This window comes from Poecilia latipinna, unplaced genomic scaffold (assembly GCF_001443285.1).
Source record: "Poecilia latipinna isolate Pla-1442-1.1 unplaced genomic scaffold, P_latipinna-1.0 Scaffold2244, whole genome shotgun sequence".
Taxonomy (NCBI): Eukaryota; Metazoa; Chordata; class Actinopteri; order Cyprinodontiformes; family Poeciliidae; genus Poecilia; species Poecilia latipinna.
Window position 1 is genome coordinate 12,340 of NW_015114860.1, and position 12,052 is coordinate 24,391.

At 48.2% G+C, this 12,052-nt stretch overlaps 2 protein-coding genes across 4 annotated transcripts in view; both read right to left on the reverse strand.

Moving 5' to 3' along the window:
- prkn (parkin RBR E3 ubiquitin protein ligase) overlaps positions 1-6,557 on the reverse strand; it is an 11,719-nt gene extending 5,162 nt beyond the window's left edge. The window contains exons 1-8 of one of the 2 annotated variants that reach the window (XM_015018190.1): positions 6,451-6,557; positions 5,250-5,413; positions 4,966-5,164; positions 4,775-4,884; positions 4,527-4,610; positions 4,338-4,453; positions 4,133-4,269; positions 4,003-4,064 (exon numbers count right to left, since the gene is read on the reverse strand). In XM_015018190.1, the coding sequence (XP_014873676.1) occupies positions 4,003-4,064; positions 4,133-4,269; positions 4,338-4,453; positions 4,527-4,610; positions 4,775-4,884; positions 4,966-5,164; positions 5,250-5,413; positions 6,451-6,457 (879 nt within the window). In that variant the 5' untranslated portion in view covers positions 6,458-6,557. Of the gene's footprint in view, positions 1-4,002; positions 4,065-4,132; positions 4,270-4,337; positions 4,454-4,526; positions 4,611-4,774; positions 4,906-4,965; positions 5,165-5,249; positions 5,414-6,450 lie in introns of both variants that reach the window. The other variant, XM_015018189.1, reaches the window with a different exon arrangement.
- Positions 6,558-6,876: 319 nt separating this feature from the next.
- Positions 6,877-12,052, reverse strand: part of LOC106936927 (zinc finger protein 771) — a 9,504-nt gene continuing 4,328 nt past the window's right edge. For both annotated transcript variants that reach the window (XM_015018187.1, XM_015018188.1), the window contains exons 2-4: positions 10,911-11,033; positions 8,571-9,171; positions 6,877-8,436 (exon numbers count right to left, since the gene is read on the reverse strand). In XM_015018187.1, the coding sequence (XP_014873673.1) occupies positions 7,620-8,436; positions 8,571-9,142 (1,389 nt within the window). In that variant the 5' untranslated portion in view covers positions 9,143-9,171; positions 10,911-11,033 and the 3' untranslated portion in view covers positions 6,877-7,619. The remainder of the gene's footprint in view (positions 8,437-8,570; positions 9,172-10,910; positions 11,034-12,052) is intronic.

The following is a 12,052-nucleotide window of genomic DNA, read 5'->3' on the forward strand; positions in this document are numbered from 1 at the left end:
CCACGCTATGACGTAATCGGCCTACATATCCGTCCTACGAAGGATGCAGACCCTGAATTCGGACACAGCTACTGGTTTGAACTGGTTCCATTTCTGGACAGTTCAGCAGGAGGACAAGTTAGTCCGGCTATCAGTTCCCTCATCTTTCTCATCTCTCTCTGCTCCAGCTGCCCTGCCTCCCTCTGACTGACCACACCTGGCCCTCATCAACCTCCCACTGGTTCCAGTTTCCTCACCTCTGACCTAGGTTCTGCTTCCTCCGTTACTTTATTTCACCTCCATATTTATTCAGCTGAACCTCAATGAGTCTCCGAGTCTAGAGTGACCCTAGAACACAGGAAGTGCTTCCAGGGGTGACCCTGACTCTTTCTATTGGTAGAAGGGAGGTGGAGTGAGGTCCCAAGATGGCGGAGTGAGAGGTGTTGTTTTTGCGCATACAGTTATTGTTTAGCCTAGATTTAATCAAATTTTTGTCCTTTAGCCCCGTTTTAAAGCGTCTTAGGTTTTTTGTTCTTATTTTAACACTCTTTGAAACTATTTTAGCTTTTTTTGTTCTTTTTTGCCGTCTGGATGTTAATGTATGGAGGCTAGCATGTCAGACCACGACTACAGCCGGTCGGCCCTTCAAGAGGCAAACGACGAAGATATTATTGAAGAAACTGAGTTGGTCGGGGCCTCGTCTGATCCTTCTTGTAAAGAACAGAAGGTGAACTGGGATCACACACCTATTAAGAACAAAAGCAAGAAGCAGATGAAGCTGCATGAGCCTGAATGTAAGGAGGACTCAGCTAACGCCATTCTTCATGCGATAGCAGAACTTAATACAAAGATGGACAATCAGACTGAAATTTTGAAAAACATTGGAAAACGTATCGAAGCTAATACTGTCGCCATTGATGTAAACAAGAAAGCCATGTCGGAGCTTCAAGCTACAGTTAACCTTCTCAAAAATGAAAACAGCGCTGAGGATCTCCTGTGAAGACCATGATCGTTACAAGAGACGCTGGAACCTCAGAAAGATGCCGCGGTAAATCAGCCGGCTCTTCCAACAGCAGGCTGCACAAGATATTCACGTGCGCGACAGCTCAAGACATTACGGTACATCCGTTTACGTCCTGCTTTCACAATAAAAGCGCACATCCGGTCCTTGTTTGATAGACTGCAAATAGATTTCCAGCCGGTGCAAAAAGAAATAATGTATCAGAAATAATTGGGGACATGATGCAATGCTGAGAAACTCTCTGTTTCCAGTGATTTATTTCATTTCTGGGTGACAGAGGGACACCTCTAGATCACAATTATTATTATTTTGGGTTTAACTCAATCATTTTATTTATATATATGTAAGTAGACATTTTTCTCTGTTACATACAGTACAGACCAAAAGTTTGGATACACCTACTCATTCAATGAGTTTCCTTTATTCAAAGTAGCCACCTTTTGCTGTGATACTGCTTTGCACACTCTGCATTCTCTTGATGAGTTTCAAGAAATCGTCACCTGAAATGGTTTTCACTTCTCAGCTGTGCCCTGTCAGGTTAATACGTGGGATTTCTTGCCTTATAAATGTTGTTGGGACCATCAGTTGTGTTGTGCAGAAGTCAGGTGGACACACAGCTGATAGTCCTACTGAATAGAGTGTTAGAATTTGTATTATGGCAAGACAAAAGCAGCTAAGTAAAGAAAAACGAGTGGCCATCATTACTTTAAGAAATGAAGGTCAGTCAGTCCGAAAAATTGGGAAAACTTTGAAAGTGTCCCCAAGTGCAGTCGCAAAAACCATCAAGCGCTACAAAGAAACTGGCTCACATGAGGACCGCCCCAGGAAAGGAAGACCAGGAGTCACCTCTGCTGCGGAGGATAAGTTCATCCGAGTCACCAGCCTCAGAAATCGCAGGTTAACAGCAGCTCAGATCAGAGACCAGGTCAATGCCACACAGAGTTCTAGCAGCAGACACATCTCTGCAACAACTGTTAAGAGGAGACTGTGTGAATCAGGCCTTCATGGTAGAATAGCTGCTAGGAAACCACTGCTAAGGACAGGCAACAAGCAGAAGAGACTTGTTTGGGCTAAACAACACAAGGAATGGACATTAGATGATAAAATTTTAGCTCTTGTTTACGCCAATCGCTTCAACAGTGGTTTAGGAACGATTATTAATGAAGGCCAATCAGCGTTTTTAAAGGGACGCAATGTCCATCATCATACTAAACTGATTTTTGATATGATTGATTATCGTAGCTTTATTAATAGTAACAGTTTGATTTTATTCCTGGGTTTCTTTAAGGCTTTTGACTCACTGGCTTTACTATAAAAACCTTGAAATCTTTTGGCTTTGGGGAGAAAAGTTGTAATATAATCAGATTATTTTATAGTGATATAAGCAGCCCAGTTTCACCTACATTATTTATAATAACTACTCAAATGCTTACCTTACTAATTATGAAAAATTTTAATTTGCATGATATTAAAATTTTTCAAGATAAGTCAGTTTGCTGACGATACAACAATTTTTCTAAGGATAAAACTTTGGCCACATCGCGCTAAAATCCATTTTACAGTTTTCTGGAGCTTTTGGTCTGTCAGCATTAATAAATATGAACTTCTGCTGATCCATTACAGGTCAGGCTGAGGTTAAATATCTGGGAATATTGATCTCAAAAAATACTATTAGAAGAGAGGAGGAAAACATTGGAAGATGTTTGGAGGCATGAAGATCAGATGAGCCTCTGGTTGACCAGAGATCTGGACAAACTGAAGCTGAAGGAGAGTCCAGATTCATTTATCCATTTATCTCTGACCAAAATATTAGGAAAGCCAATTCAATAATCTTTCAATTTATCTGGAGGAACAAAACTCAGTATTTGCGACGATCTCATCTTATTATGATAAGGAAGGAACTGGAGCTTTAGAGGCTCTGATTGGTTCATTTAGAACAAACTGGCTGAAGACCATCAGTCTCATTCCAACTCAATGTGGTTTCATATCCCAAATCTATATTCAAAAGCCATTTTATTGCTGAAATGTGATTTTGAATTAACCAAGATTCCTATTTCACCGTCTAATTTTCATAAATAAGTTTTGGAAAATGATATTTACTCATAATTTTACCCCACATGGACCCGTAGTGTGGAATAACAGATCAATATTAATAAATAGAAAATCCATTTTTAAAACTGACTGGTATGAAAAATGTATTTTATTTGTAACTGAATTAATGGATAGTGATGATGTTTTGTTAAATCATAGAGATTTTACCAACTAATTTAATCTGATCTGTTGTAATGAAAAGCTGCTCCTGTTCCTCCAGTGTTTTCCATCCTGACCCAAACCCAAAACTGGAGAAAGTGCAGTAATGTTCTGCCTTCAAATCTAAATTATTTAGTGATTACAATAATAATATCTTGGTAACAATAAATTTGTCTATAATTGAGAAGGTTTTCTCCAGGTATGTTAAATGGCCGGTTTCACCTCAGGTTAGAGAGACTCACTTCAAAATCTCATATTTACCCAGTGGCAGAATTTTTGCACAGAAGATTTAAGTTTTATTCAACACATTGTGCCTTTTGTCCAGAAGAATCCCTTAATCATCCCTTTTTTATGTCCCCTAAACCTGAAGGCATCCCAGAGATAAACATCACCCAGATTTTACACCATGTTGATGGCCTTGATAGCCAAATATCTGACATGGTAAATATTGTCTTCTTGCTTGTTAAATATCATAAACTCTGCAGTAGATGGAGAGGTTCTACTCCTCTTAACCAATTTAAACTGGATTATTGAAACATTTGAAATCTGTTCATGCAAAAACAGTAACTGCCAGTATCTCTGCTTTTCTTTTGTTTTAACTCTTACTGTTTATCTTTTTGTCTTCAGTCTCAGCCCCATGTTTTGGTTATTTTTGTGTCTACCTTTGTTGCAATGCTCCTTGTACCTCAACGAGTCTTTTTATACTGTTTGTTATTAATAAAACAAAAAACAGAGAAGGGAGGTGGAGTCACCTGATCGTCTCCCAGGACCCTGAAGTGATGTAACTCTCTGATCAGAGAGTTTTCACAGCCAGCTGCAGAGACAACAGGAAGTCAGGCACATCACCTGTTGGACCCGCCCCCTTGAGGCTCCGCCCCTCACCTGCACATGGTAACGAGTATCCAATCACAGCGTCGTAAATGAACTGCCGCTCATTGAGCCGCGTCTGGCAGTAGCGCTGGAAGCAGTCCAGGCAGATCACATGACGGTCCGAACACTGGAAGACCAGAACCACGTCCCTGGAGACGGAGACGCGGTGAGGAGGGGGGCGGAGAGGGACAGAGGGTGAGACAGGTGAGGATGTTACCTGATGTCGGTGCAGCCGATGCAGGGGACGCCCCTGGTGTTGGACAGGACGAGGTCCAGCGCCACGGAGACGTCGTCCTCTGACGTGGGGTGAGACGCACATTTCATGTAGAACTCCTGCCATCAAGGACCAATCAGAATTAAGAGGTCAAGGACTTCCTGTTTGAAACTCTCAGGCCCCGCCCCTTACCGCCTCATTGCCATGGCAACCTTCAACCTGACAGACGCCATGAATCCGTCCGGGCAGGAGAACATCATCCCAGCAGGAAGGACCCTGAGAGACAGACACACCGAAGTGTAACAGCACCTCCTGCTGGCCGCCGGCAGGAACTGCATCAGGACTGGAAACACTACACAGGAAGTACTACCAACCACAGGAAGTACTACACACACAGGAAGTACTACCAACCACAGGAAGTACTACAATTCCGTTCTCACCCTGGAGAGGGTCAGCGCCATCTGTCTGCAGCGCCGACAGCGAACACGGAGTTTCCCTGACTGGATGGATGAGCATCGCTTACAGTACACGAAGAAGGTACTACACACACCTGGAGACAGAGAACACACACCTGGAGACACAACACACACCTGGAGGGAGATGTGTGTTGTGTCACTTAGGAGCTACTGACCTTTAGGAGCTGCAGCTTGTTGCTCTGTCCTCTGATCTTCATCTCCTCCTCCTATTCCTCCCTCCAGGGGGGCTAGCCTGGAGGAGCTCAGGTCCAGCCGGGTCAGCCTTGTTCCTCTGGCAGCCAGTGGCAGCAGGTGGATGGAGCCTGGAGGAGGGAGCACCACGTGGACCGTGCTCTGCTCTGGGAGGTCACAGCCCTGACAGGAGGACACCAGGTGAGGAGGACACCAGGTGAGGAGGACGCCAGGTGAACACTACCTGCACATCGGAATGGGAGCTCACCTGCAGGGAGGCGGAGCTCTGTAGTTCCCTGCCAGCGAACAGAACCCGGAGCGCCTGGGCAGGAACTCCCTGCTGGCTCGCCACGATCTCCTTCAGCTCTGCCACGCGGGCCGCCGCACTGAGCTCCACGGCAACGCCGGGGCCGCGGTTGAACCGCACAAACACTGCAACACAGGTGAGGCTCTGACTTCACACTCAAGCAGATTTCATGGTTTTACTTGTGACAGCCTGTTAGGTTCATAAAGCTCTAGTCGGTCTCAGGCAGGAACAGAACCAGAACCAGGTGAGGGCCTTGAGCTGGATCAGAACCTGGTTCTGGTTCCTGTAGATGGCTTCTGTTCATTCCAATGTTTCTTTGTGTTTTTAATTTATTTGTTGTTTTAATTTAATGTTTTGTTTTAACTTTGATGAATGATTGGTTCTCTGGTAGCCCCGCCCCCTGTAACACCTGACTCACCTGGACAGGCCAGTTCTGCTTTAAGAACTAGAACAGGAAATACATTACAGTATTCGCTCAGGTGAGACTAAAGCACCTGATGAAAATATGCACCGTCATTTCATTAAACCCTTATTTCTGCATTAGTAATGTTTATTTATCGATTTTATAATCTATAGTGTGTTTTTATCAGCTGTAAGCAAAATCATCAACATTCACAGAAATCAAAGCTTTAAATCTCTGTCTGTGAAATTATTCACTGAAACTTCATTCATATTCCAGTTTAGTTCATTTTTATTCTATTTTTGGGGTCCGGTTGTCTCTGGTCCCAGCTGTCCAGAACCTAGAGGTCCAGTTTCGGGTCCAACACGTCACTGATGTCAGGAGGCTGTTTCTGTGCATCAGAACCACCAGGACTGAGCTGACCAGGTCCAGTCCTCCAGAACCTGCCGTACCTGGGGGCCCGGAACCGGTCCCTTCACTGAGGGATGCAGGATGGTAGAACTGGACCTGGACTTACCTCCAGAACTTTCTCACATTTATTACCAATTTAAATAAATCTGGACCCGCTCGGTTCTGGTATTGATGGGAATCAGAACCAACCAGATCCTCTGACTGGTTCGGAACCCTGTGACCCGCGCTGTTGGACAGGTTCTGGTCGGAACCCAGTCCACCGCGGTTCTGATATTTGGGTCGATCAGGTCACGTGTCCCTGAGTCGCCTGATCGATCTTCGATCCGAACTGAGAACCGGACCAGAACTCACCGATCATCCTGCTGCGCGTCCTTCATGGACGTGTTTACAGCCCGCCGGCCGCAGTGCACTCTGGGAGCTGTAGTCCGGCAGTCAGCGGGCAGGATTACCGCCACCTGCCGGACTGGAGGAGAACGGCAGGCTGCCTCCAAAGGAGGAGCAGGTTCGCCTGGAGACCACAAGTATTCATACCCCCCCCAGATTCAGCCAACAAGGAATCCAACTGGTTTCCATGACAACCTAAATGTTTTACATAATTTTGAAAGGTTTTATTGGCTCCGGTGGTCACCGGCCGCATCAGGACCCTGCGCCAGCACAGCACCTGCAGCTTCATCTTGATGTGGTTCTGGTTATGATCCATCAGAACCCCTGGCTCAGAACGTGACCCTTCAAATTTAGAGCCTACTTGGCGCAACAAGAAGTGGAAGCAGACAGGAAGTTGTTTTAATATTTATTAGAAAATGGCGACAGAACAGGTGAACAGGTTTATTCTAGTACAATGAGGAACGTTGTTCTTTCTATCTGCAGAACCAAACCCAAACAAACCAACACGATGGGGGGCGGGGGGCATTAAGGGGCGGGGCATCAAGTGCTGCTTATCTTCTACAGGAGGTGGGGGGCGCCCACACATTTATAAATAAATCACCATTAAATTAACTCCAATTCACACAAAACTCAAAGTGTCGAGCAGAAACACAGAGTGAAAGGGGCGGGGCATCCACAGGAAACGCTTTTATGTTGGTGACAGATTATCCGTTGGAGCCAATCACTGATCAATAACCAATTTCACAGGTTTCATTTGAACCGTCCAATCAGCAGTCAGTTCACTGAAGAGTCTGCTGGCTTTAACTCCATTTCCCATGATGCTCTGGGACTGTTTGAGGAGGGGGCGGGGCAGGGGGCGGGACCAGAACAGGTGGATCGCCTGTAAGCCCGTTCAGCGGCGCAGGAAGCTAACGGTCCCTTCTGACCATATATGGAAACGGCCGACACGCGCCCATATATGGCCCTCCTGCTGCTATCTACACAGAACCAGTTCCAGTTCCTGAAACCTGGAGAACTAGAATCCCAACGGGTCCAGAACATTTCTCACTCTGACCATAACTGGTCCCAGAACCGGTCCGGAACCGGTCGGCGCCGGTCCAGAACCAACCCAGAACGGGTCCGGGTCGGAGCGACCCTCACTCGGAGTCAGACTCCAGCGGGGCGGTCTCGTCCACCAGGGGCGGGCTGCGGCTCAGGGCGGCGGCCTGCAGGTGGGCGGCCTGCAGGTGCGCCTTCTTGTGACGGGAGAAGCTGGAGGAGTGCATGAAGGTCTTGTTGCACGCCGCGCACACGTAGGTCTTGGACTTGGCGGTGGCCAGGCCCGGCTTGGTGAGGACGGGCTTCCCCGGGCCGGCGCCGTGAGTCTGCTGGTGCCGCACCAGCCTGGAGGCGTGGCTGAAGCTCTTCCCGCAGAGGTCGCAGGTGTGGCGGCGGCCGCCCGGCTCCCCGGCGCCGGCCTCTGGGTCGTCGGCGGCCCTGCGGGGGGGCCGCCCCCCGCGGCGGCGGCGGTTCTTCTTGCACAGGGTGTAGAAGTTGGGCTTGTCGCGGGAGCAGAGCTTGAGGCGGATCTTGAGGTCGGACGAGCTCTCGCCCAGGTTCTCCTTGCCGGGCGTGTAGCTGTCCAGCAGCTCCTTCACGTGGCTCACCTGGTGCTTGGACAGCTGGGTGGACGTCCGGAAGCTCAGGTCGCACTGCGGGCAGGCGTAGAACCGGTCCGGCGCTGCCGCCGGGCCCGGCACCGCGCCGCCGCTCGCCTTACGGGGCTTCTTGTTCCTGGCGACAGCCTTGTGGCGCAGGGCGGCGGCGGGCTCCGCCTCCCTGGCCCCGCCCTTGCCCTTCTTGTGGACGAGGCGATGGCGCGACAGGCTGGAGCTGTGGTTGAACTCCTTCCCACAGATGTTGCAGGGGTGGATGCGCCGCTTCCCATGCAGCCGCAGGTGGCTGCCCAGCATCCTGCGGAGACGGAATGGGTCAGAACCGGGGTAGAGTGGGTCAGAACTAAAGGAACGGGTCAGAACCAAAGGGACGGGTGTCGCCCCGGTACCGGACCCGGCCCGCTTCCCGCCCCAGCAGAACCTTTGGCTCACCTGCTGCCCTTGAAGCTCATGCCGCAGTGCGGACAGGCGTAGCGGGCGTCGGGGTGCGACGGCTCCAGGGTTCTCTTGGTGGCCGGTGGCGGCCCGGTCCGGCCCGTGTGGGTCTGCTGGTGCCGGTAAAGGCTGGAGGCGTGGCTGTAGCGCTTCCCGCAGTAGCTGCAGCGGTACTGCCGGCCCTCCGGCTCGTAGTAGTCCCGGTCCAGGTCCGCCTCACCGTCCGGCGCGCCGCCGCCGGCCTCCAGCAGCAGCCGCGTCTCCTCGGCGTCCTCGTCCTCCTCGTCCGAGTCCGTCTTGATCTCCACGCTCTGCTCCGTCACCTCGCAGGGGAACACCTCCTCGTAGGGCGCGAAGAAGGCCTCGTCCGCCTCGATCTTCAGCGGCTCCGCCGTCAGCTCCTCCGCATCGTCCGAGTCCTTCTTCACGCAGGAGATGGTGAACTTGGAGCCGACCTCGGCCCACTTCACCACGTACTCGATGGGCTGCGTGTCCAGCTCCACCGTGATGAAGTCCGCGCCCAGGGCGTCCGACTCCGACACCGTCAGCTCCGTCTCCGAGTCCTCCATCCCGCAGGCGGCGAGGAAGAGGAGCCGACCTGAGGAGAAAAGAGCAGGGGTCACGGGGTCAGATCAGGGAGAGAAACGCCCCTGCCTAGTGACAACCGGCCAGAACCAGCTGAGCTGACAGCCCGGTTCTGGTTCCATCCAGCACAGACAGACCCACCAGAACCTCAGTGTGTTCTGTGGCCGGGGTCATCCTGAGCTCCTCCTGTAGTCATGATGCTACCGGCTGCTGCGGGACAAACTGGCCACTCCTCCTCTCTGTCTTCTTCTACTACTCTCCAGTTTGCACCATTTGCTGTCATTTTCTCTCCATGGCAGATCCACCTACTCTGTGTTCTGATTGGCTGATTCCTTTCTGGAGGCGGCTGACATGATGCTGCCATCACCTAATCGGTCTCCCTCTCCTGCTGGTTCTACTTTCATGAACATCAGAAATAATCCAATCCAACAACTTTTGCCACCCGTCCGGTAAAATACGGAATCGTCCCGTATTGAACCTGTACGGGACACGATTTGTTCCGTATTTCTATAGATGTCCGATAGACTCGCCTATCACACACATATCAACACAAATTATAACAATAATGATCAAAATAAAACACAAGAAATATTTAGATCAGCTAAATTTTCGGGGAGGGAGCTGATGGACCCCTGAACGCTACGGACCGATGCTGTTGTTGCTGTTGCCTAGAGACGGCAGAAGTTATACTAAATAAATGTCTTATGTTAATAATCAGTGGTGGCTTTTTTTAACCTTCACAATTTTACTTTAACAATGAATTAAAAATTATAGTGCTGCACTTTTAGCTGCTGTATAGGATCAGACTTTCCATCTGCAGGGATCTGCAGCCTGGATCTCTGGAGACACAAGTGGCTCTTTGGCTCACTTCATATATCAAATGATGAAATATTGCTCTGATTTTTTTGTTTCATTCTTTTTCAAGTGTCGCCATGGAAAAACACCGACTATCCTGGGCCCTGATCTAGAACCAGCATCTAGTCAGTTGGGTCACATGAGCCCGGTTCTGGTTCTGCTGGAGGTTTCTTCCTGTTAAAGGGGAATTTTTACTCTCCACTGTTGCTACATGCATGCACTGTATGAGGAATTGTTGTAAAGTTAATGATTCCATGAAAGGGATTGTCACCCCCTGCTGGCCAGGAGGAGTGAATCCTGTTGGGCTTCCAGTTTAACCAGTTAGGATAATGATTTGGCCCTGAATGGGTTGACTGATAACTGGTACTGACCTGGACTCTGTTTGGACGATTAAATTAAACCAAGTTTTCTTCCTCAGTATAAAGGCAAGGTTCCAGATCAAATCTAGATAAATAGATCTGGTCTGAGATCAAATCTAGATAAATAGATCTGGCCTCGGATCAGTTTATTTCACTCAGTATTTTTATTAAACTCCTCCCAGAGGTTCCTGACTTCCTGTTGTTCCCCGGGTGGCCGACAGAGGGCGCCAGCCGCCTGACTTCTCTCATTAAAGCTTAATTTGGTTCTCGCTGCAACATTTTATGTCTGCCGTCCGGAAGCCGAACCGAACCCCACACCGTCGTGGTTCTGGAAACATCCCGACCCGCAGCTAAAAACGCTGCTGTGGACCGCCCGGCTCGCAGGAGTAAAACCGGCGTTTTTCTCAGAGAAGTTCCGGGGCCGGGCGGCTGTCAGGAAGCAGGACCAGCTGCTCTCCTTCCCGGCGGGAACTGTCAGAATAAAAACCCGGAGCTTATCGCAGAAGTACCAGAACCGGGCCGGGATTCGGTTACTCACCAAGATCCAGCCGTTAATCAGTGAAATCCACCGGAGCGGGCCGTGACAATAACAGGAAGCCGCCGCCGGGACACGGAGCTCCGAGAGGAAGGATTAAATGGTCGAGACGACCGGAAGACGGCCCTTCAAAATAAGAGCAGTCAAGTTACAAACATTACAGAGGTGGAAAAAATATCATGGCGACAAATAAAAAAAGTATGAGCTCACTACCGGTTTCATGTAGTAAATGTGTTAGAATTAAAATAAAAAACATTTAATAACTAAAGAATATAAAATATGAGCACAACCTTCAGATAGATGTTAAAAACAGAAAACATTGAACATGACGTCAGAAATCAGTTTAATGTAAAACTGAATCCAACAAAATGTCAAAAATAACTAAATAAGAAAATTATATATATATAAAAATAACTACACAAAGAAAAATTACATTTTGTCAAAAATGAGATCAGTGTGTAGAACATAAATCATAATAAATATGTTTTAAAATTGTATAAAAACTACAAATAATTTTTTTTTAAAACATTCATGAAAACTTTAAAGTTGACCTGCCTCCTTTGTTCACTCTGCTGCCCTCTACAGGTCACACATATACATTACATTAAAAAAAATGCTGCGAAAATAAGATAAAAAATTTTAAGATAGACAGTAGGAGGAGTAGGTCGAAGGTCACTGGAAAAAAAAGATTGCACTGGTGCGACTGCAAGCATCTGATTGGCAAATATTCAGCCAGGAAGCTGGTGGCGCAGCCAATCAGAGAGGAGGATGACTGTTCAGGCCTAATCATGTGAAATTCCAGCAACCAATGAGGACAGGACATGTCTGAGTGGAAGCAAGCTAGGTCAGGACCCTGACCTGACCCTGACCTTGACCTGCATCTCTGTAGTTCAGGTGAGTCCAGGAGAAAGTAGGTTCTATTGTCTCAGGTCCAACCGTCCAGAACCAGCTCAACATCCAAACGTCAGAACAGAGGAGTTTCCTCCATTTGTCCACTGAGAGACAGAAGAGGCTGTTCCATTTCATTTTATTCTGTTTATTCTTAAACTAGAGTTAAACCTGAGATAATCCTGAGTTAAACCTGAGATAATCCTGAGTTAATCCTGAGTTAATCCTGAGATAATCCTGAGTTAAACCTGAGTTAA